Source organism: Saccoglossus kowalevskii, chromosome 6, assembly GCF_978046115.1.
Source record: "Saccoglossus kowalevskii chromosome 6, keSacKowa6.1, whole genome shotgun sequence".
NCBI classification, from domain to species: domain Eukaryota; kingdom Metazoa; phylum Hemichordata; class Enteropneusta; family Harrimaniidae; genus Saccoglossus; species Saccoglossus kowalevskii.
The window spans coordinates 14,210,223-14,237,121 of NC_140646.1; the positions used below are offsets into that span (position 1 = coordinate 14,210,223).

Sequence of the window (26,899 nt, forward strand, 5' to 3'; positions counted from 1 at the left end):
ATGTCTGAAGCATGTGCATATCAGATGCATATGGCCAAATGCCATGCTTTAACAAAGAGTATGAATAATTTTGGGTGAGTCAGAATACAAATAAAGTAATATGCTTTTTTGTTATACAAATGAGGTTGTACAAAACTCATTCAGAATGTTTACCTTTCAAGTAAAGGTATCCAACCACAGCCAAAATATTCAGTATCTACCTGTCATTTTCCAGAAAAACACAAAACATTGAAATTTCAGTAGGGGTATGAATAATTCTGTTTTTAACTGTACATAAATACAAACTAACTGCAAAGACTGCTATTGTGTGCCCCGCACACGGGAGTCAATACAAATTACAGGTAACTATAAAGTTGCATTGGGTATGTCCCAATTCCACCATAACCTTTAGCACTTAATGCGTTTTACGGATTTAACATGTGATGCTTTACTGTAGCTACAACTTAGACTGAAATACATACTGGTATTCTGTCACAGAGATAGCCAGCGTTGTACTACGTATAGTTGCTGGTGGAAAGGTATGTATTTAGATTGACCTATGTTATAGTATATGAATTTCAATATTTGCTTCATATTCAGTGCAGGAAATCATCACAATTCACCCTAACGTCATAAATATCACCGTGTTCAAGTTACGCCCGATGTATAACATATTATGGATATCTGGTTTTTTCATAAGGGGTAAATAAGGCGCATGTTTTATTTATTATGCCCACATAATTCTGTCATTTGGGTACTTTGTTTGCATATTTATGTCTTCGGTGCAATCGATCTCGAATAGTTGTCGAGCTTGGTTTTTAAATGCCTTAATACTAAGCATATACATTAATACAAGCGTGTTCAACCCGAACAGCAGTTAAACGATGTGGTTTTAGTCTTCTCGTTAAATTTATACAGGGTGTTTTCTTCCCATTAAAGGGCGGTGATGGTCGCACAGCGCGTGTTCGAATTCCATGTTTATTTTCCACGCGTTGTATACGTCACTATGAGTCCCATATCGATCAGGACGCGGCGCGACGACCGCTGCCCTTTTACATTGCGTTTATAAAAATAGTCACCACTGTGGTTGGCAGTATGTCGATTTTTTTTTCACGGATTTTGATAGTCAGTGTTGAGTATTTTTAAATTCCTAATTTAGTTCATTGTTAAAGGGGAGCAGAGGTGTGGCTTTTGACACTCTGTACATGAAATTTGAGATCTATGAATGAATTCTGTCGATAAAAACAACTTGTATGTGCTGCGAAATGCCCTAAATATCGGGTATAAAACGGGCTGTGAAGCAGACGACAAACTTCCGCTTTTCCTGGTGTCATTTCGCCTCTGGAGGGCCAGTCAAATGACGTCATCAGTGAACACTGATAATTGAACTCATTCATGCTAGTACGCCAATCCCATAGAAATGCTACTATGAAAGACCTTGTTAACTGACTACATAAAAGTTGAAACATGGCGAAATGTTGTGCGCATGAATGCCATAACGATTCATGTCAAGTTTTTCGAAATCCCAAATAAAAAATCACGTTGTTGGTTGCGAGAAAACGGCAGAAGAACTAACCTGAAAATGAAGACACGTACAGCGCTCTAGCTATAGTAAACGGTGAGTAAATAAATATTGTTTGAGTTAAAAAATAAATTAGAAATACGCTAATATCATTACAGTAATCATTTCGCCCAACTTCCCACTTTTAATCGACTGCTTATCGCTTAATTTCCGACCGCACTGTATTTTCCGACCGGAAAACGACCGCATTTTTATCGTAATTTTTCTCTCACCGACCCATTGAAAACACCGACCGGTCGCCCAAACACTGGTCATTGGCAGAGGAGTGATCGAAATAGTGGTTTTGAGTGATACAGTTTGGGGATACAACGGGTACTAACTATTATTAAATTCCTAACTACTCTTCAAATCTATACCACATTGTATCATTCGCGGAGGAAACCTGTGTCCAATATTAAATAACTGACTTTGCGTAATTATTATGAAATCGATATATTACAATGTTGAAATTTTTAGAGCCGGTACAACATTGTAAACAAATTCGCGTAATTAGACAAGCAGCGCACTAAGTAAACGACCTCAAAATATACAAGTTTGCGTACAGCACCGTCAGAACTAATAACAATTTTACAAGATCGACGCGCGGAGCATGAAAGAAAAAGATTGCTAAGGTAACGCGCCTGTTCAGTGCGTGACTTGGGGGGTCAAACTACGGTCAACACACACTTGATGTCAGCATCGCCGCGCAGTAAGTTACGCAATGAAGTACTTAAAATTCAATTGCACCATAAAATGATGTCGTTGATCACCCAGTTTTTTGCAAAATATTATAACTAGTTTCCAAGCTTTTGATGCAGCCAGATTTATTCAACTTTGTGGAAATATAATTTTTTTTAATTTCTCAGTCCTTTCTGGGCGACCTGCGGCTGTTTGATTTCCTACTCGCCCCTAAGCTAGCGATTGGTGAGAATGGTTATTAATATGTTACCCAATGCACTTCGGACAGTCATACCGCAATTGTGTTGAAACATTTTTGGGGCAGTAAGTAACGTCAGAATATTGTTTAAAATAAAATATTCCATCCCAATCAAATCTAGGTCAAAGGGTCAAAGTGCGTGCATAGAATTATAGATAGTTAAAAACTAAATATATTTAAATGTTTGACGGCTATTCAACGTTTGTGCAAACAAGAATAAAAAAGGTAGTGTACACAATAGCGATATGACTGAGATACCATGGCATTTGTTTACAATATTGTACCGGCTCTAGTATTTGACACAGATGAAGTTGTTCGTGAACGATACAGAGTGGTATAGATTTGAAGAGCCGTTCAGAATTTATAATAGTTAACACTTGTTGTATATCCCCAAACATTTTGACTACTCCTGTGCCGGTGACCAGTGTTTGGGCGAGCGGTCGGTGTTTTCAATATACGAGCGAGAGAGAAAAAAAAACGGTAAAAATGTGGTCTTTTTCCGGTCGGAAAATACAGTGCGGTCGGAAATTAAGCGATCGTTTAAAAAGTGGGAAGTTGGGCAAAATGAGTACTGTGGTTCAGGTGATATTAGCATATTTCTCATTTAGTTTTAACCCGTACAATATTTATTCACTCACTGTTTACTATAGCCAGAACGCTGTACTGTCTTCACTTTCAGGTTAGTTCTTCCGCCGATTTCTCGCAACCAACAACGTGATTTTTTATTTGGGATTTCGAGAAACATAACATGAATCGTTACGGCATTCATAACACAACACCTCGCCGTGTTTCAACTTTTAAGTAGTCAGTTAACAAGGTCTTTCATAGTAGCATTTCTATGGGATTGACGTACTAGCATGAATGGGTTCAATTATCAGTGTTCACTGATGACGTCATTTGACTGGCCCTCTAGAGGCGAAATGACGCCAGGAAAAGCGGAAGTTTGTCGTCTGCTTCACAGCCCGTTTTATACCCGGTATTTAGGGCATTTCGTAGCACATACAAGTTATTTTTATCGACAGAATTCATTCATAGATCTCAGATTTCATGTACAGAGTGTCGAAAGCCACACCTCTGCTCCCCTTTAATTAGACTTGCGTGGAATAAAATATCACGGGTTACCGTGGCTTTTGCATTTTATTTTATTGAAAGGAAACACGAAAAACAAACAAACAAAATATTGTATGCAAGTCTAATTGTTAGTCAGTTAAACAGATTTTATTTCTAGTGTCAAATATTTATTTTGTGTGTGGGGGTGTTTTTTTTTTTCATTATTTTGTTTTCCATTTGCAGTACATTGCATTTTATTTTACTGCCCACAATACAAGTTATGTGTATGTAATCTGATATACTACCAATTCCTATAGTATATTTCTATAGTCCTAGCAACTTTCTCCAATTCGTTCAATTATATAGCATAGTATGTCTCGAGGTGTTTATCTCGCCTATAATGAATGCAACATCGGGGGGTTACACATACTTTAATACCACCAGTATATTTTAGAAAAATAAATATATGATTAGACGAGATGTTCAATCCGAGCTACCGTATGCCTGTATTCAAATTATTCAACAATTTTAGCAATTCTCGGTGCTTGATATGTAAATGCATGGCAAAAAGTAAGTATTCTTAATTGACCTTTTCCGAGCTCCTTTCAAGATTCCATTCTGTGTGAGGGCGCTACAAATACTTCATTCGCCTGATTCGAACTGTTCAGAGTTCGCGGACAACGGGGTCGTTTTTTTAGCTCCATGGGCATTCTCTACCATCAGTCCCAGGCAACAGGGACGTTACGCAGGATGCTCCATGGGATGACAAATCAATATGGCGGCTTCATTGAACAAATCTCAAACTGAGAATAAACTGAACCGCGTCGTAGCCGCTTATAATAAATTCGTACAAAAACTGTCCAGGACTTACCATCGCATTTCGAATATTTATGTAAAGACGAATAAACAGTCATGCCACTATAAAACAATAATGTATATTTTAAAGATATATACGAAAACAAAATTACAAGCACTGTTATTCTGGGCCACATTTCCTCAATGTTGAGGGACAGGACTGTGATGATGCAACTTTCCGCTTGTTAGCTGTAAGAAATAATCTCAAACTAATTTGACAGGTGAAAGTAATAAAAAATAACCGAATAAATTAGAAAATGAGAATATGAGGTTATTACGAGGATACCGTAAAGTATGCACGAAGACAGTGCAGCGGAAGTGTCGACGGCGGACTGTCTGAGTGCATACTTTACGGTATCCTCGTAATAACTTTATTAATATACATCTTTTTCTCCCAATGATACATCATGGGAATGCCGAAATCCAAAAAGTTTAAAACCAGCGAACATCTTTGTGTGGAGTCCGATCAACCCCTGCCGACAGCCATGTTTGGTTTTATTATGAGAAAACGCTTACGCGCGTAATCATTCCACATTTGGAATTCGCATTTCCTAATATGGTAGGGATGAAATTCCCCGTAAAATTACGGCACGTAACTTATGGCGTTACAGTGACAGATGTGTAATATGAACATTCAGTGTGGAATGATACAGATTTGTTAAATACGTTTCTCTGTATCGCGTGCGCCCGCTTATGGTGGAAATAGAATAAGCTTTCTTCTTTACAAAGAACTCGGAAATCGCCGATTACATCTGCTATTATCTGGAATTGAAAAATTAACAATACTGGTAAACATTGTAGCAATTCTTTAATTATAACTCATTTCTCCCCAAGCCAGCAGCAATGAAACACCACTGAAATACCTTACTTGTACAACCTACGCACACATCAATATCCGTATCAGATGGGGAATATATTCATGGCCGTATATGTGGAACAGTTTGTTTCACCACAAAAAATAGTAAAATTATAATCTGCGTGGCATGCTGGAAAATGCTATGGTCTCTGCTGTCACTAATTATCGGTACATGCACGGTTACTAGAAGCATAGTCCTTAAAGGTATATGCTAGGAAACTCTCATTGTTAAATGTGCTTATTATCCATTGACTTCACTTCGATGCGTGTCTGACTACTATGACATCATCGCTTATATTGCTATCTTCGTTCGCATTCCATATGTGTCCATTGAAAGATCAGCGTAGAAACATCGCCGACTTTTGTGCCAATGTTGGTGATGTTCCAGGTTTCGTTGTTCTCGAAACTGATAGTTTGATTTATTGACAGTTTTGCCGTCTGTGAATCAAAATTGACTATCGCATTTTGTACCATAAAAAACTCTATTTGCGAATGTTCTAAAATGGTAGTGTTCGTTACTACGTTATTATTTGGATATTTTAATATGGAACTGCAATTGTCATAACTAGTTTCAATAGTAACTTTAGAAACTAAAGCTTTTTTTATTGCGGTTAGCAAAGTCAGCCATTTTTTCTGCCTTTGTCATAATAGTTGTCATAAAATCGGATGGAATTATATTTTAGTACAACGTTTTGTTAAATTAGTTGACATTGTTATAATTTCTGTAAGTTAAATACTAAGTTGTTGTAGAACATTTTTCATCCTTTCAGTAGGGCGATCGTAAGTCTGCGTCTGCTGGTGCCCAACATGGCGACAACATTTAGTACCCCAAAATGCATTTTGAAACGTTTCAAAAGTTTAATCTGTTCATTGAATTGGAATCTGTGAGTCTTTTATAAGAATACTATGATAGTTTAAACAATGAGAAGTATAATACCACCTTTATTTATTTGCTCAGAACTTGTAAATTAACATCGAAATTGTATCACGGATATATTTTGTTTTTTCTCTGACAGTGGCAGTATGAGTTACATAGGAAGTTGTATGATTTCATAGTTTAGTTTAGTTTAATATATATATATTTTTATTTCAAATCCTGACAATGCTGTATACATCGGGGAAATTTGCTACAAAAAATATACAGAAAACCTCAATTGATGGAATCGGCTTCAAACGAATATGTGATTTATGCAAATTATGATCGCTGCAATGTCGGCAGTATGCTAATTACCTTGTGATTTAAATGTTTACCGAGACACGCATTCCAACAAAAGAACTGAGAGATTTCCTAACCGTTCTTCAAGTAACCGTATGCACAAATACCGCAACAAAATGCATATAAAGAACAATACCACCATTATTCGTTCAGAACTTGTAAATTAACATCGAAATTGTATCGCGGATATATTCATGTTTGTGTGCGACATGAAAATAACGCACCACAGGCGTTAAGATTGTCGAAAAGAGTGATTTTTCGGAGCACCCCGAAACGATGTTTCACGCTTGAGTGTCATTTGCATATTGAAAACTGGCGGCCATCTTTCCTTTTATATACTCAAAGCATGGAAGTGGAAACGAATACAATTTTGAAATAACTAAAATAAACTACTACTAATAATAACAACAACAACAACAACGACAACAACAACAACAACAATGAAAGAAAAAACAAAATAATGATAACTATTAACTACAAAATATAAAGTAAGGAAGCGCATAGAATTATAACAATTAAATCGGCATGTGTTGCTGTCCATGTAGTTTTTTTTTATATATATGTGCTGATTTATTACAGCAATTCCAGGCACTGATTTGACGCTGAAGTAGTAATAGATGTTGATAACTTACTACAATAGGTTATACACACTTTGTTTTCACAATTACAGAAGTTGTTACAAATAATGCAGACAGCATGTCTGCAATTTGAAGCGCGCCGGGAAAAGTGGCGGTAAATTAGTTTTGAAATTCTCCTCCAATAAACGACCGAGGCTCTCAACTTAGTTTTCCACTTCAATTTGCGTCACATGTTATATCAGTGAGAGGGGCGCGCATAAAGTGGTGGCACTGTAAAGAACGTTAGTTACCGGTAGAGTTATTTTACAGAACCAGCTGACCGACTGATCATGGCAGAATTGTTGATCAAAGTGCATTATTCCTACTATGGAAATATCCGTATCACGCCGATGTATATAACCTCAGACTAGTAATACGTAGTATTACTAGTCTGAGATATAACTGAAAGATGCCTGCAACAAATGTCCTATGAAGACTTCGTCCAGTATATCAATAATGAAATTGAATACATAAGTTGAATGGGTGTTATTCGATTATAAGTTCTCGACGATGAGAACCAAGAGGTTGATGTGCCACCAAATAATGCTAATGCTACCTTAATTTTTCAAGCTTTCGTTTTTTGCAAACCCCCCGCTGTTTTTACGTAAAACTCATTTTTATTCAAAATAACACCTCTATGTTTACGTGGTGATCACGTGACTAATTCGGTGGTACCATGGAACTATAAACGGTCTATAAATGGTTTATAGTTCTATGGTGGTACATATCGCAGACCATTTTTTTTTAAAGCCAGGAACAAGGTGCTTCAAGAAAATATATATTTTGCCATGCAGCAAAACACTTTTCCCCATGAAAAACGTTTTTACTTCTTAGAGCATGATCCGTAAACAGCTTATCACTAGCAACACACGATCGCACGTCCGGGAGGGTTGCCGCCGGACATACACCGTCTTCGAGTAGTTTTGTCGAATTTCCCGTCCTTAAATGCTCGGTCTCAACGTTTTATAATATTCGACATAATCTATAACGTTGTCATTTTTTTTAGTCGCGGATTGATCGCTATTACGCTTTCCTGACAACCGTTTGACGATATTATAAGCTGTCTGCTTTGAACACCACTTTGATCTCCAATCTCAGCAAATAACAGTCCACGAAAATAAAAATCGACAACTCTTGTTCTTACTTCAACTGGTTTTTCGACTCCTTGTTTCTCCATTGCGGTGTTTAAACAATTTGGACAAATGCCGATTTTTAGACACGCAATCAACACGATGACTGACCAGAAGTAACTGAGAACAGACGCGCCGCAAAGTCTGGGGCATTCGAAAGTAGAAAGCATTGTGGGCAATATCTGTCAATCATTCCTCTGATTTGCAGTCGATGTTTATATTTTTAGTTGCAACTCATGTAAATGTGAAAACAAAGTGTGTAACCTATTGTATATTGAATATTATCTATATCTAGCACTACTTCAGCGTCAAGTCAGTGCCTGGAATTGCTGTAAAGTGCTACTGAACATTATTTTGGTCAATTTGGTCATTATTTTGATGCACAATAATTATCACATTGTAAACTAACCATAAGTCTGTTTCTTGTTGGACGGTGTTAGATCTGTTTATGTTTGGTCTTATTGTGGCCGGCAAGCAGCTTGTAAACAAACAAACCAGGGTTTAGTCCAGCCATGGATGTACATCCATGGTCCAGCCTAGATTCTACCCAACAAGCTTTGCAAAATGTATTTTATGATATATAAGACATATAATCAAGTTTTCTCCAAATTCACCTGTAAAACCTATGAATATATCCCCTCTCTTTCAGATATGCCAAGTTTCGTTGATTTTAAAAGTGAGTCGCTGTGTGAGTTGACGTGGCAATAACAGTAAGTACTCTGCCTGCTGCCTAACTGCAAATAATAACATCACGTATTTAAACAATGTTTTATCAGTATTGTCTATCTTTAATGATATGCACGCCCATTTGGGTCACTTCGCCAATGGTGTAACTTCCGGAATACTTACATCGGAATAAGCGTTGACACAAAACGGGACACAAAAGAGTGGATTTCCTATCCTGGCCGTTAATGTAGGGTCTGTGGTTAAATACACGATTTACGTGGGTTCGTTAAGATCTTCTGCAGGAGTTCATGATTTAATTTACATTTGTGTTCAGATCGCCGCGACTGACCTAGCCGGGCAAAGTCAACGTATGCACGGGTTACTCTCGTGGCACCTCTGTATTATGAAGCCTGGACCCGTGGAATATTGCAGCCACGTACGTTCGTCGGTCAAGAGTGTAGTTACAGTATTTCTAGCCTTCGTGGAATGTTGTCTCTTCAGCGGTGTGGTGTACGGGTGGGCGTCGTTGGTGGTTGTATACAAGGCAGAGGGGTTCTTCGCGAATTTGTGTCACAGTGAATCTATAAATCCCCCCAACATACAAGAACAATTGTACAACTCCACGAATGGAACGTCAGGTGATTATACCGGTTGTGTTGAGCAGGACAAACAACTCAATTTAATATGGACAGTGACTTCGTCGATATTGCTGATATGGTGCTTTCCGGCTGGAATATTGTATGATTGTATTTCTTTATGGAAACTACGTTTAGGATCAAGGTAACCATTCTTTCAAATATAATCTGTGAGATTAGAATCCCACGATTCTTAATTATGAATGGCGGAATTCCGTTAATTTGGGGTTCTGTTACCTGTGAAGTTTGGTTTATTTCAGGGGTCAACCAATTGAAATCACGGGGGTGGCTAGAAAAGTGTGACCAGAGCATTTTTTCTTGGTGTCTTAAATGTACATGTACATTTTTATTTTTGTTGAATGTGTCAACCGTTTTCACTAGCAATTCATTGAATGCATTTTTTTCAACAAACCTTCGAGCCACCCCATGACTTCAAATGGTCAGCCCCTAACCACATGGGGTGATATTGCATCGACTTCCAAGGCTGTAGACTGCACATAGCGAGAAATCCCAATATTTCTACGTATCATTACATACATACCGATGTAGCTCCAGGCATATATTGACACATTAACGTAAAAACCACGGGTAGAAGTTTTCCTTACACGCTATTATAGTGACCTCTTTCTGGTCATTCAATTTTTTTCCACTGAAAGTTAAAGGGCGGTGGTCGTTGTGCAGCGCGTGTTCAAATTTCATGTAAACAAACAATGTATTTTATACGAGTTGTATACGTCGTTATGAGTCCCATATCGAACAAGACGCGACGACCACAGTCCTTTAAATATCATGTCTGCAACGCATACCAGCTCTCACAAAATCTTTCAATAAATAGTAAATTCAGTATTAATTGACATTTTTTGTTCGCTGTGAAATAATAGGCACTGACACCCCCCCCCCCATTAATTTAAAATCAATACTAGTAGTCGTATAAGGATTTCTACAAAGTGCATATATGTAGCCATGGAGGTAAAAGACAGATCTTCATGATATAACATTATCTCCCAGAGTTTAATTCAGTTTGATCAGAGCCGAAGGGAATATAACCCTCAAATACTTATGTAGTATAAAAATAACATGGCTGAAAACGATGCCTTTGTTCTTTACATGGCACGATACTGTTGAGCTGGGAGAAAAAAAAGAAACAGTCACGAGTCTGAGCATGAGGCAGAAAAGACAACGCACTGGTGTTATGAATTAGGTTCCAGTATCCCGAATAAACAGGAAACACGGCAGCTAAAATGTGTTACAGCCTATTGCCCCTGGCAAGTGTGAATTGGAGGTGTGGCTAGGCTAACTTGCATAGCCAATGACGCATCCTGGTTCAGCGATCCAACATCAAGTGACTTTGATTGACAGTAGATATTTATTCGAGATTAGTAGCGCGTCCCTTCCCCCCGATTCGTGTTTTTGACTTTTATCCGACAAAATCTCAGCTCGTACACTATTTATTTGCCATAAACACTACATACAGTCACTGCTCTGAAATTCATAATCACATGTATATACTTTGGCACGACATAATCGACCTGTAAGTTCGAGAAAACGCGTTTGTACCGGCGCGTAACAAGCAAGGAAATAATCCATATTGTTTAGAAACGTATTTATAGTATACCTGGGCCTTTAAGTTACTAGTACAGTATTGTCATGCAAAATTACCATTTTGTAATTGTTCAACTGTTGTGATATGTGTAACAGTTGGCAATCTAAACTCAGACAACTAATACAATTATTAATAATTTATTAGCTGTCTGAGATCTAAACCTACTACGAACACCGTACCACGACCGCTTCTACGATTTTTATCTTTGGTGTCTTTAGAAAGTTTCTTCAATTTCCACTGGATCTGTTCAGTCGCTTTTTCAAGTTATGTCGCATAATTTCGTACGCCATTTTTCTGTTTCCTGTTGAGTTATCAATCTATCGCAGTATTTCTGTACTCTGCCTAATAGATATCAGGGCGCGTACCTCGTCGTCAAGCCATAAATTGCGTGTAATTACCAACGCCAAAATTAAAATGGGAGGTTACGTGATTTTGGCGCCGAACGTTGGGCCCTGATACGTATACACAGTCGGGGCCATGTCGGGACCAACCCTATCGCAGTTCAACTCCGAAGGTTTTGTGGAGCAAAGTACATAGACAAAGTAAATTTACATACAAAAATTAATTTGCTACACGAGATGAAATCATCAGTCTCGGAGCAATCACAAAAATTAATGTACAAAAGAATGATATATGTATCTCAAGAGTAAGATCAAGATGTGATATCAGTTATTTACCAAAAGAGTGAGAATATAGTGCCCTACCGATTCAAGAAAAGACCTTCGTTAAATGATGTTGAAATAATCAGATATTATCTACCTAGTTGACTTGTCGTATTTTATCTGACATAGAAACGCTTGAATTTTGAGATGAGATGTTATCTCTAAAAACCTTGACTTAGCAGCTTGAAAGACAGGACTCAAATTAAAAAAAGTCAAAAATGACATTTTAAAACTAAGATCATATTGAACACAATACTTGCCATTAAAAAACCCACCGAAATTATAAATTTTCAAACCATTTTTGACATCTTGTAAGACAACATGCACTATTTGTTTACTACAATGTATATTTATTTATTTATTTATTTATTTATTTATTTATTTATTTATTTATTTATTTATTTATTTATTTATTTATTTATTTCAGTATAAGCTTCATTACGTCTGTGTTAATGCTCGTATTTATCACTAAAGGTAACGTATTACTTGTCTTTTATTCAAGAAAGAATGATATCTCTGTCGTGTCTTTTTATCTCTGTCTGTGTTGTTCGGGCTACACTTAGTACGGGCTACGATATAGATAAGCTATCTTGCCTGTTTTAAAGAAAGACTCGATCTAGATCCTTAGCACGGACTAACGAAGTGTGCGCGAACGCTTAGCTCGGGGTAAGCGCCAAAGCGCAATTGTATTCAATGTTCATTTGGCAGATTTACTATTACATTCATTTCGGCATGCCATTTCCAACATGACAATCAATGCGAACACACACACACAGACTGTTTTCGAGAAAAGAATGATACTCTGTGCTACTTCCTGTTATTCTACAACCTGCACTTTCTGAATACGCATTGCTATTGTCTTATAACCGTAGATCTAACGTGTATACCAGAGGAGGAATCGCACGTGAGGGCGCACTTCTTTCAACGGAGTGTAATTTGTCCCATTACCGATTACGTCGTGTTGGGAGTAACATCTATTCCACAACTACTGTAGAATACTTTATTTTCGCTTGGAATTTATTTTCGCTATTTTCACTGAAGGGATGATTCTGTGAAAATAAAATCCAGCGAATATACTTTTTTTCCTATATTTAACATTAAACTCATAAAAAATCAGTTAAAATAAATTCCATATAAAACGCCCAAAAAGCCTTTTCAGCGAAAATTAATTCCAGCGAAAATAAAGTATTCCACAGTATCACATTGTTTGAACACGTAAATCTGTCCCACATCCGGTACGCGCAGTTTTACTGTCTTTTTCTACAGAGTTACTAGTATTATTTACATCACAGTCCCTCTATCTCCGGTCTGGAAACGGCTATTGTCTAAGATGTGAATTACCCGCTGGGTATGGTTTTCCGCGAAGCATAGTCTCTTCATAGCAGAGCATTCCATTGAAACGATCGATTCATTGTTCCCTTCATATTCTAGTGAATGTGAATAGATATGTACATTTACTTTTTAGTGATGTGGTTAGTTTTTCTCTCGGATGTTCGTATTTTGATAAATCACAGTAATATGTTATGTTCTGTTTGCAGTATGTAATTTGTAATTGCAGTGCTTAAAGGGGCACCTTCCAGTTAAGCCTAATCTTACAACAAATTTATTTTCTGGATTAAAATAACAATAGATAACAAAAGATAGATTAACATTGTAAACAACATAAACAATAGTGTCCCATGATTCTTTGGTGCAATCCATGGGATTGAGCGGTTCCCCTTTAAGTTAGTGTACCCTCAGCTTTGTGGCTAATTGCCCAAGGTGTGAACGGTTTATTTACTCGCAACCAGCCCTGGGACAATCATGGAAGGTACTAACGTTAGTACCTTCCATGGGACAATAGACTACAAAGCGTTTCCAGACCGGGGATAGAGGGACTGTGTAAATCATCGAGGACCTTCTGCACTTTTCTCTTCGTTTGAATGTTTTTATTGATGGAGAGCTATGGCAAACTTTTCTATTGTATTCATTTTGGGTCGGCGTTTTAGGCATTGTTATTAACGAGTACGACAGTATTGAACCAGATCTTCCATCCCTGCCGTACGTCTCGACGCTAAACTACGCCACTAAACAAACTACACTACATGAATAAATATATTCACATATCAAACATTTTGACAGAAAAATAATATCGCCAATATTCAAGAAAGAAACGGAATTTCTATGAAGATAGCACAAGCGTATTCAACAGCCGTGTTTACATCACCATCTTTAAAGTGACCTGACTCGTAGGTCACGTGACATCTAATTGTGAAAATTCGTGGTACAGTTTGTATATGAATACTTATTAGGACAATTTTCACGCTTAGAAACAGCTTAAAACGGGAGGCGCAATTTGGCGCAATCACATTTTAGTAAATAATTAGTATCTATCTACATTTATTGTGATTTTTAGAGCGTTCGGTGTCTTGCATAACATTAAAGTCATATAGTAATTTTCATATACTAGTACGCCGAAAAAAACTGTAGCTCAAAAATGCTATTTACGGCAATTTTTAACAATATTTTTTATTAAAACACTTGAAACCATACACAAGTTACATATATATAGTAATTAAGTTTTATTTGCCGTAAAATCGACAAACTTTTTTGTAGTTATGAATAATGCATATATTTAAACGAGGACATAACGCAACCAATCGCGCCATGCAATTCGTAGATTTAAAGGGCGGTAGTCGTCGCACCACGCATGTGCGAAATGTGGGTTTGATATAAACAAATATAGCGACGTTGACTGTTGCACAGACCAACGAGTACAAAGTGAGAAGTTACCAAGCTTTAATTAGGCATTTTTATTTGGTGATTGTAACGTGTGGAAGGAGTTACCGGCGGTAATTAGTGAAAGTCGCGCAAAGGTCAAAACTCGTACTCGTGATTTCGTTAGAAATGAGTGTTGGATTATGGGAAAATCAATGTTTATCAGCACAAATGTCGCAAATACGCGGTGCGAGGATCAACAGATTGTGTATGCCGTACTAAAATCCATTATAGTGAATGAAAGTAGTCACTGATTTTCGAGATGTTTGATGACCTGGCCTGTATAAGTTCTAGTTGCACTCCCAGTGCTCTCAACTTCATTTTCCGTCCAATCATCGTTTGGGAAACATTGTTGGGATATATTTTCTTCCCGCAATGCTGTATATTTGGGCTTCAGAAATAATTTAATTGTGTTATATTTGCTGTTTTCTTCACTCAAACTTCATAATCGTACCACACGGCTACAAAATCCATAGGGTCAATTCGTACCACAGCACGTTTACTAAATACCAAGCAATTTCGTATTACAAATGCTTTTCGTCTCAGATCACTTTGTACCACACGAACACTTCCCACCTGATATCATAAAGTAATTTCGTACCAAAGTCAACCGGAGTACAAGTGATAATACATGCCACTAAATTACCAATATAAATATTTACTAAAATAGTACCGACATCTAAACAAATACACAAACGTGTTTTCAGATTCCCACAAATCAGAGAACAAATGCCAAACTTCACAATCAAGCGATTCATTGATTTTTTTCCTTTAACCACAACCGTTTTACGTGGAAAAATCCTTCGCATACCGAAATTCAAATATCACCGTTATGTGTAACCACCGTGTCAATTCCTGTTCCCCGGTTGTTTTTTCTTGTCAATTCTACCTGATAAATAAATACGAGTTACGATCAGCAACTTGTTCTTGAGTAACCTTATTTATGTAGCACTCTGTCAAGCGACTCCTCCTGGGAGTATGGATTGCTGATAAAATAATCCGAAATCTCGAAAATCTCGATCATTACATGTATTAGGGTCTAGCAATTATATTCGCACTACCTAACTGCCGGTGATTAATTGTATGTATGTGAACATAAACTGTGCGTTTAACATAAGAACTAAATATTAAACCACATGGCATGAAGCAACGTTGGTACGATTCGACCCAGTCTTTACTGGTGACATAGGATAAAGTGACCTTATGGGCCGATGTGATCACTTAGTACGAAGTGACTTGGAACAAAATGATTGTGTCGCACGAAATGACTTGGGGCGGGACATGTGGTATGATGTGACTGTGTGGTGCGAATTGACTTACTAATCAGAACGAAGTGGCTTGGTACTGATGATGCTCCGAATGAGTCCCTATCAGAGTTAAACTTAGTGAATAGCTTATACTTATTGACCCTCAAATCATATATACGGTATCTTTCAAAGAAATGCATGCTTAAACCATGACCATGTGTTTAGATCCTGTGTTTATATGTAGAGACCAAGAGAATTGAAAGTGTTGATTCCAGCAAAAAAACTTCCTGTTTGTGAGATCCAAATGTCTAGAAATCTATCCAATCTGGGGATCCTCTATTAGGAACAAGAAGAGGCAACAACTAGATCGTAAATCTCTTCAAAAGGATTACGCAACTGTTATCACCTGAATAATCTTGATTTATTACATGCCATATAATTGAACACATGACATATATGATGATCTAAGTGAATTAAATCAAATCATTTAATTACTTATTGTATTACCTCCGTTGTGAAGATCGTTGGGAAGTGATGTATCTGTATGTCTGTCTGTCCGTGCACAAATTCCATTCCACTGGTATATAATGCACGCACTGACAAAACGGAACAATTAATAACAATTATACATTATTTATACCAGTTGAGTACTAATGCACCACTTTCATTTCATTATTGTAGAAACACCGTATTTATTGATACCTGCTATCAGCCTGGCTTCTTTATCTGGAGTTGAAATGTTTTTCACTGTATTTGAGGTCAGTATACCATGAATCCACTGCCTATTTAAGGCCATTCAGACCACTATCATACTTGCATGATTTATCCAATCCTATCTTTCATAGCATATCAATTCTTTGACGGGATTACGTATTTGAGTAAAAATGTATATAGCGCACAGTTACAAACAAAAAAATCTGTGTTTGTATCACACATTCATGGCTGGAGTTGTTTATTCCCATGGCAACTCTTGTACAGTGTATATACACAGGTTGCCGAGTCTTCAGACACATCTTAAAAATGGAAACCTTATCAAACCTGCTTGTCAACGATTTAGCCACCCATTTCTCAGCCAAACTCTAATTTAGCCATCCCATGCTCATCAACCTTCAGTTTAGCCATCTATTGCTAAGTCAACTTCCAGTTTAGCCATCTATTGCTGAGTCAACGCCCAGTTTATCCATCTATTGCCGAGTCAACCTCCAGTTTAGCCATCTAGTGCTGAGTCAACCTCCAGTTTAGCCATCTATTGCTCAGTCAACGCCCAGTTTATCCATCTATTGCCGAGTCAACCTCCAGTTTAGCCATCTATTGCTGAGACAACCCCCAGTTTAGCCATCTATTGCTAAGTCAACTTCCAGTTTAGCCATCTATTGCTGAGACAACCCCCGGTTTAGCCATCTATTGCTGAGTCAACGCCCAGTTTATCCATCTATTGCCGAGTAACCTCCAGTTTAGCCATCTATTACTGAGACAATTTCCAGTTTATCCATCTATCGGTGAGTCAACCTCCAGTTTAGCCATCTATTGCTGAGTCAACCTCCAGTTTATCCATCTATTGCTGAGTCAACCTCCAGTTTAGCCATCTATTGCTGAGACAACCTCGAGTTTAGCCATCTATTGCTGATTCAACCTCCAGTTTAGCCATCTATTGCTGAGTCAACCTCCAGTTCACTCATCTATTGCTGAGTCGACCTCCAGTTTAGCCATATATTGCTGAGTTAATCCCCAGTTTAGCCATATATTGCAGAGTCAACCTCCAGTTTAGCCATCTATTGCTGAGTCAACCTCCAGTCTAGCCATCCATTGCTGAGTCAACCTCCAGTTTAGCCATCTATTGCTAAGTCAACTTCCAGTTTAGCCATCTATTGCTGAGACAACCCCCAGTTTAGCCATCTATTGCTGATTCAACCTCCAGTTTAGCCATCTATTGCTGAGTCAACCTCCAGTTTACCCATCTATTGCTGAGTTAACCTCCAGTCTAGCCATCCATTGCTGAGTCAACCTCCAGTTTATCCATCTATTGCTAAGTCAACTTCCAGTTTAGCCATCTATTGCTGAGACAACCCCAGTTTAGCCATCTATTGCTGATTCAACCTCCAGTTTAGCCACCTATTGCTGAGTCAACCTCCAGTTTACCCATCTATTGCTGAGTCGACCTCCAGTTTAGCCATATATTGCTGAGTTAATCTCCAGTTTAGCCATATATTGCAGTGTCAGCCTTCACTTTAGCCATCCATTGCAGTGTCGACCCCCAATTTAGCCATATATTGCTGAGTTAATCTCCAGTTTAGCCATATATTGCAGTGTCAGCCTTCACTTTAGCCATCTATTGCTGAGTCGACCCCCAATTTAGCCATCGATTGCTGAGTCAACCTCCAGTTTAGCCATCTATTGCAGTGTCAGCCTTCAGTTTAGCCATCTATTGCTGAGTCGACCCCCAATTTAGCCATCTATTGCTGAGTCAACCTCCAGTTTAGCCATCTATTGCTGAGACAACCTCCAGTTCAGCCATCTATTGCAGATTCGACCCCAATTTAGCCATCTATTGCAAAGTAAACCTACAATTTAGACATATATTGCCAAGTAAACCTGCAGTATAGCTATCTATGTCTCAGCAAATCTCCAGATTATCCATCGCTCAGTTACCATCCAGTCTAGACACCTTTAGCCGAGACAAACTACATGATAACAGTTACCATTGCTCAGTAAACCCTTTGCTTTCAATTCTCAGTTAACCTTAAATTTAGTTATCCATTGATCAGTCAAATTCCTGTTTAGCCATTCATTGAGTCACCTCCCAGACCAGTTAACCACCACACAACCACCACCCAGATTAGCCTACCAACACAGCCACAATTCAAACATGTCAACTACCACAGAGTCACCTCTTGGATTGTCTAGATCATCCAGACTAACCATCCACCACACAGCCACCATCCAGACTAGCCAACCACCATACAGCCAACATCCAGACTAGCCAACCACCACACAAACTAGTCAACCACCACACGGACTAGCCAACCACCACACAGACTAGCCAACCACCACACAAACTAGTCAACCACCACACAAACTAGTCAACCACCACACGGACTAGCCAACCACCACACAGACTAGCCAACCACCACACAGTTACCATCCAGACTAGCCTACCAACACAGCTACAATCTAAACTTGTCAACTACCACAGAATCACCTCTTAGACTGTCTAGATCACCCAGACTAGCCAACCACCATACAACCACCATCCAGACTAGTCAACAACCACACAACCAACATCCAGACTAGTAAACAACCACACATACTAGACAACTACCACACAGTTTCCATCCGGACTATCCAACCACCATACAGACACCATCCAGACTAATCAACCACCACACAGGCACCATCCAGACTAGTCAACCATAACCCAGATTCGTAAACTACCTCTCAATCCATTTTAACCAATCACCACACGTCTAATAAGCGCACATACAACAACCAACACTCATTCAATAATCAAGGTAGCCGCTAAAACTACAACTACACAAATCCTCTTTTAGTTTAGATAACAATCACCATTCATTCAGCACCCAATTTAACCATCCACTGTTGATTCGTCATCCACTGTCAGCATTTGTTATTGCCAGTCACATACACGTACGTACACCAATATTCAGTCGATATTCTTATTTAGCCAGGGTTCACACTGGCAACATCATGTATTAATAAACCACCATATTTGTTTTGATTACTTTTCACAGCTCGCTAATGTCTATCCAAAATGGAGACATACGATTATATCACTATTTATAAGCGGATATACCATATCACAGATAGTATGTGTCATTATTCAGGTATGTCATCTATATCACACACACACACATATATATATATATATATATATATATATATATATATATAGTACATAATCAAATGAAAACAGATTTACAGATGGCACTTCACAAGCTGTGGGAAATTATACAGGTATTACAACTATATGTAAAGATACACGTGTTAAACTTTCCAACAGATAGTATGTATCAAATTTAATTATTTATTCACTATTATGTTGCAATACATGTGTAAACAATTACAATATGCCGAGTACAAGTTTTAATGAATTATAGTGTTTCCTAACATTCGAATTTTTCAGCATCTCTATGCCCTTGGAGTTCCCGTAAAAACGATTTTTGTTGGCTATCTAGGGAGTACGGGAATTATGCTTTTCAACACAGCGTTTGTTATTCCAAAACATAAATGTAAAAAAACGACAACTAGAAGATTTTCTATATATCCTGATGTCACTGATGCCTCAGTTCAAAGACTAGCGACATTTACAAATTTACCAGATATTGAAGGTTAGTATTTATGTATTCAATTATATGTGTTTGGTTACACAAGACATTGTAGCACCGTCCACAAAATGTATATGAACACAAAAACGTTAATTGAACATTATAATTTGGATAACTATGCGTATGTGTGTTATTATCCGATAATTGTTCCATCTACAGCACCCAATAAAAGATGGTTAAAGGGCGGTGGTCGGCGCCAAACGCATGCGCGAGATATGGGCCGCATATAAACAAAGATGGCGATTTTAACTGTTGTGCACACCAACGAATACAAATTGAGCGGTTACGAAACTAATGTATTTTATCCTGGAAGATATCAAATAAATCGCCGGCGGTAATTAGTGCAAGTGGTGCCAGGGGCAAAACTGGTACTTATGATTTCATTAGAAAAACGCACTGCATTGTGGGAAAATCAATTTATCAACAAAAATGTCGCACATGCGCGGCGCGACTGTTTCTCTAATCAACATGTGAACAAATATGACGATGTCCATTATATTGTCAATATATGATATTTTTGAGCGTTTCAAGTGTACAGAGAGGTTTGCAGTACCATAACACGATTTAGCCCCATTTTTATTCAAACCTTGACCTGTATCACGTGACTAGCAACCGGTATATTTCGTACTTCGAACAGTAATGTTTTTCAGACCAGTGTCATGAGAAAATGTCGAAGTACAAATTCTAATGGTCCCTGGAAGCACAGTACTCGAAGTCACTAAGGGATGAAGCTGATACACACTTGGGGAAAAACTGGACCACCTGCAAGCTAATAGAGATACTACAGCTTGCACTCACAATTTCACTAAATTAAGAAAATACCCCTTCAACCTACACAACTACATTTAGACACAATATCCTCTCAGTTCAGCCAACTAGACTAAATACCCTTTCAGACCGCCGAAATAGACGCAATATTTTTCCAGGCCACCCAATTATACACGTGTCTTTCAGTACACCTAACAAAACACTGTAAAGTTTAGTACACCCAACTAGACACCCAATTAGACACCATGTCTTTCAGTACACCATCTAGACAACGTAATATTCAGTACACCCAACTAGACACCATATCCCGCAATACACCCAACTAGACAACGTATCCTTCAGTACACCCAACCAGACACAATGTCTTTCAGTACACCCAGATAGATACCATATCCTTTAGTACACCAAACTAGACATTGTATCTTTCAGTTCACCCAACTAGACACCATATCCTGCAGTACACCCAACTAGACAACGTATCCTTCAGTACACCCAACCAGACTCGTTATCTGTCAGTTCACCTAACTAGACACCATATCATGTAGTACACCCAACTGGACATTGTATCCTTCAGTACACCCAACTAGACAATGTATTCTTCAGTACACCCAAATAGACACTGTATCCTTCAGTACACCCGACTAGACAATGTATCCTTCAGTACACCCAACTAGACAAGTATCCTTCAGTACACCTCACTAGACACAATATCTTTCAGTTCACCCAACTAGACACAATATCTTTAAGTACACCCAACTAGACACAATATCGTTCAGTACACCCAACTAGACACAATATCGTTCAGTACACCCAACTAGACACAATATCTTTCAGTACACCCAACCAGACTCGATATCTGTCGGTTCACCCAACTAGACACCATATCATGTAGTACACCCAACTAGACATTGTATCCTTCAGTACACCCAACTAGACAATGTATCCTTCAGTACGCCCAACTAGACACTGTATCCTTCAGTACACCCAACTAGACAATGTATCCTTCAGTACACCAAACTAGACAAGTATCCTTCAGTACACCCAACTAGACACAATATCTTTCAGTTCATCCAACTAGACACAATATCTTTAAGTACACCCAACTAGACAAGTATCCTTCAGTACACCCAACTAGACACAATATCTTTCAGTTCACCCAACTAGACACAATATCTTTAAGTACACCCAACTAGACACAATATCTTTCAGTACACCCAACTAGACACAATATCTTTCAGTACACCCAACCAGACTCGGTATCTGTCAGTTCACCCAACTAGACACCATATCATGTAGTACACCCAACTAGACATTGTATCCTTCAGTACACCCAACTGGAAAATGTATCCTTCAGTTCACCCAACTAGACAATGTATCCTTCAGTACACCCAACTAGACACCATATCATGTAGTACACCCAACTAGACATTGTATCCTTCAGTACACCCGACTGGACAATGTATCCTTCAGTTCACCCAACTAGACAATGTATCCTTCAGTTCACCCAACTCGACACCATATCATGTAGTACACCCAACTAGACATTGTATCCTTCAGTACACCCAACTAGACAATGTATCCTTCAGTTCACCCAACTCGACAATGTGACCTTCAGTACACCCAACTAGACAATGTGACCTTCAATACACTCAACTAGAGAACGTATCTTTCAGTACACCCAACCAGTTCGATATCTGTCAGTTCACCCAAATAGACACCATATTCTGCAGTACACCCAACTAGACATCGTATCCTTCAGTACACCCAACCAGACTCGATATCTGTCAGTTCACCCAACTAGACACCTTATCATGTTGTACACCCAACTAGACATTGTATCCTTCAGTACACCCAACTAGACAATGTATCCTTCAGTACACCCAACTAGACAACGTATCCTTCAGTACAAGTTATTTTATTTCCATTTACACTCATATGTAATGTGGTGATAAAAACCTTTTTATTTTATTTCAGGAAAACTGTCGGTACCACAGGGGTATGAATGGTTACAGAGTATTGAATTGTATCCTGTCCAAAATGATATATACTCAACATCAACAACTCAATCATTTCGCAAGACCATCGCATCATGTGAATGGGCATGGCATACAATATGGTTTACAGTACTGTCTATTCGATACACATATCTCATAGGAACGCTTAATCCGTTCTTGTTTTATATTGCCGTTGATGGACAAAAACAAGGTATACAACAAATGCACAGCTTATCTATAATTGTTAATATTATTATTATTGAGAATTATTCTAGGTCATTCGTTTCTTTGGAATTGTATTTCACTTGTGGGCTTCAATTCTTAAATGGAACTGATTTAGATATTTATTTATGAACCAGTAATATAATTCCAGGAGCTATTACATAAAACATGTTCTTGCGCTGTGTCAGATTTGCACAGTCGGGCTTAGTGAGATTTACATAGATGTTCGCTAGTAGAATGTAAGACTGCACTATGGAAAATTTGCATATTTGTTCTCATGCAAAATGAAAGGCATGTACTATAGATTACTTGCATAGCTGTTTTCTGCACTATAGAAGATTTGCATTGTTCTACACCTGCACTGTGGAAGAATTGCCTAACCAACAATGTAGAAAAATAGCATAGTAGCCAACCAGCCTTGTAGAAGTTTTGCATATTAGCCCAAGCAGTGTGGAAATCTTAAATTGTAGCCAAGCAGCAGTGTAGAAGATTTGCACAGTAGCCAACCAGCAACGTGGAAGTTTTGTATTGTACCCCAAGCAGTATGGACAATTTGCATAATAGGCAACCAGCAGTGTAGAAGTGTTGCATAGTAGCCAAGCGGTGTGGAAGACTTAAATTGTCGCCAACCAGCAGTGTGGATGATTTGCATTGCTATTCTTCTGCATTAAGATAAATTTTAAAAGTTATCATAAATGCAGGATTTCAATATGGTGCTTATGAAAGCAGATCGGAAAAGTTATACTCTATTCTTAATCTATATTCCCCAAGACAGGTTTAAACTTATTTTAATTTGTTCCGAATCATTAGTTCTACACCATAATGATAAATAAGACAAACCATTGATGAAGAAATTAGAGAAGTAATTCATTGTTGCAACTAGCGTGATATATGGGTGATTCTTGTTATGCAAACGTAGCAAAGATCTAGTCGCCGGGAGTGTAAATTAAAACTGCAACTTTAGTAAAAGTTCACATAATTACAAAAACATTTATTCATGCAGACACGACAATGTTACTTGCTTCATGAATAATCAGCATTATAATAACTCAGAGTGTATTGATGAAAGAGACTTCAAGGATGTATTCAAGTTTTGGTATTGAAGGGGGGGGGGTCAGAAATATCAGGTAATACAAAATTGATTTAGTGTAGTTGAAATATAGATGACTAATTGGCAGATAGTATAATGATAAGTAGGGCACATTGCAGTCACAGCAGGTAAATCTAATGTAAATGGCCATATTATATCCACACAGAAACGTATATATGAGGTTATTCTCAAAATACACGACAAACTTTAGCAAGAATGATCACTGAATAGGCAACTAAAATATTCTTACTGTCTAAACCAACAAGTCTAAAAAAACTGACAGTTATCATTTATTTGAAACCCCATCAAGGGCTGTCAAAGGTCAAACAAAATATATTAACACTTATGTTAGAGATCAATTGGATTGCAGTCACAGCATTTGGTGATATCTACATTGTTTTATCATAATCAGTAATATATTGTACCTGCCACGTAACCTGATAACACGATTTCATATATATTTACTCTTGGTAACATTTTGTGTATGCATGAGATTTAAAATTTCTTGTTTTCTTGTAGTTGCGATGCTGACATATTTACTGGGATTACTACAGTTGATGATATTTGCCATAGCTCCATTACCGGGACTCATTATGGATTCCAAATCAGAATCTCAGCTGTTTCAAGCAATTATTGCAACTACAATTCCAATAGTAGCGTTTGTGTGTATGTCTCTATTTGTACTGGTGCATATCCCTGAAATCCAGGTAAATACCCAATATCTAAGATGCCCAACAACTTTTATAATGTTTCCGGTAAAATAATTCAAAATCTATTTTTTGTCTATATTTCAATGTAGAGCTCTAGTGTTCAGTTTTTTTTCTAAGAATGTTTTCAAGATAAACCTTTTATAAGTGACATAATATTTTCCACGATATTTTTAAAAACATTTTTAATATAGAATTAGTTGTATGCATACATTTTCGACATATATAACTTAGTTGTATGCATTCTCTGATGGATTTACATGGAATTCTATATATTGAATTTAGTTGTTTGCGTTTCATTGTGTAAGTTGTCAATCATTATGTAGATATTAATATCATTTTACTATATAAATGTTGAAGAGTGTCAAGACCAATCTCAGCGTGCATTATTCATAACATATGCAAACTAGTGACTGTATGGATTTTAGTGTGTTACATGAAATATAAAATAGTACATTTTCACAGAAGAATCTTTTTTCTTTAAAATGCAAAAACAATTACTCAAAAGGTCCTCTAAAATGGCATACAATGTTGTAGCTATCATATCTTTTTCTCAACAGATAATCTCCTTCACATTTTTCGTCATTGGTAGGGTCTTTGTATCGTGTGCCCATGGTAGCATGATTGCTTTATTGTGAGTATATGTAAATGTCTTGTTTTATACAATCGTATGTTTATTGCTCGTTGGTTTGGTGTACTATAATTTTGAGTTTCTGTTTATTTATCAGATTTCCACCAGAGTATTATGGTCGGTTATTTGGTCTGGGTTACCTCATTGCTGGAATAGGTGCTTTGTTGAATTATCCGTTGTTCAATTTAACTCAGGTGCTACCAGAAAGAAACCCAATTTACGTGAGTATAAAACACTGCTTGGTTACTTTCTTACAAAGAAGTCATTCCTTATGTAATGCATTATTTTTCAATGTGAAAAAACAACATTATAACACCATTCCCTGATTCACACTGCACTTAAGCGATGAAGCACTCCTCTGACATAAAAAGTTGCATATGATTGTAAGCGATATCATTGAAATCGGTCGTACATCAAATTCGTCGTATATCAAATCTTATTCACGACCGACCACAGATGAGAAAATGACAATGACACGTTTGGCGTCCCCCACACATATTTACCTGACAGGAGCGCATTGCCTCTGGAAGGCGCCACTACACATGGATGTATTTGTATATACTCATTCAATCTGCATGTGTTGCGTGTGTCATTATGCCACAATTACAACAACACATCTTTCCCCGTCTCTCCTTTTGTGGTTCATGCCAACTCATTGAAAGCAATTATTGCCTAAATATAAACAATAAGAAAGGAAACGACACATGTCTTAAATACAGTGTCTTGTGAATGAGGTAGGAGAACATGAGAGCTTTAGAGTTTATCACCAACTCATTGATTCATTAATTTGTGTTCTGATCTGTAGGTAGACTGTATATTATTAGGTGTGGTTTTGATATCGCATGGATATCCTATCCTGCTGTGGAGAAAATTGAACATCCAATGTAAAGGAGAATTCAGAAAATTGGATGAGACGTAATCAACTTCAAAGCTTGTGTGATGATTTATTTCCTCACTAATAAATAATGTCAATATTTCCGTGAGAAACAGATTGTCACCTGGTTATTAAATATGTGTAGACACATTGGGGTTTTTTGTCGATGACTTTGAAATGTGTCAAGGTAAATGCTTGTTGTAAAATAAACAGGAACAATTTATGTTGATGGTAGTCGACTCGATGGCTGATCTCTGTCTTGTCGGACAATGACACTTTCCTGGGGTATTTAAAACTAAAAATTTGCATTCCAGCTCAGCGGCCAATCAGCGACGGTCTAACGCTTAGATGACAATTTCGGTTTCAAATACCCCGGCTTAGTGCTCCAGGTTCTTCGCGTAATTAGGTGTTCGTATGCAAGGGATTTTTGCACACAAAAACGACGAATTCGGCCGAATTTTGTTATCGGTTGGCTTAATATAACCCCAACGGACCGTAT

At 37.7% G+C, this 26,899-nt stretch overlaps 2 protein-coding genes across 2 annotated transcripts; both read left to right on the top strand.

Moving 5' to 3' along the window:
• On the top strand, window positions 1-25,014 carry LOC146741802 (equilibrative nucleobase transporter 1-like). Its single transcript, XM_085500577.1, has 7 exons — window positions 1-58; window positions 478-518; window positions 19,521-19,613; window positions 19,913-20,117; window positions 22,857-23,087; window positions 24,708-24,895; window positions 24,988-25,014. The coding sequence occupies exons 1-7, from the start codon at window positions 1-3 to the stop codon at window positions 25,012-25,014; spliced, it is 843 nt and encodes a 280-aa protein (XP_085356703.1).
• A 468-nt stretch (window positions 25,015-25,482) lies between these two features.
• LOC102809397 (equilibrative nucleobase transporter 1-like) lies at window positions 25,483-26,634 on the top strand. Its single transcript, XM_006814106.2, has 3 exons — window positions 25,483-25,529; window positions 25,624-25,747; window positions 26,332-26,634. The coding sequence occupies exons 1-3, from the start codon at window positions 25,516-25,518 to the stop codon at window positions 26,443-26,445; spliced, it is 252 nt and encodes an 83-aa protein (XP_006814169.2). The 5' UTR covers window positions 25,483-25,515; the 3' UTR covers window positions 26,446-26,634.
• The last annotated feature ends 265 nt before the right edge of the window (window positions 26,635-26,899 follow it).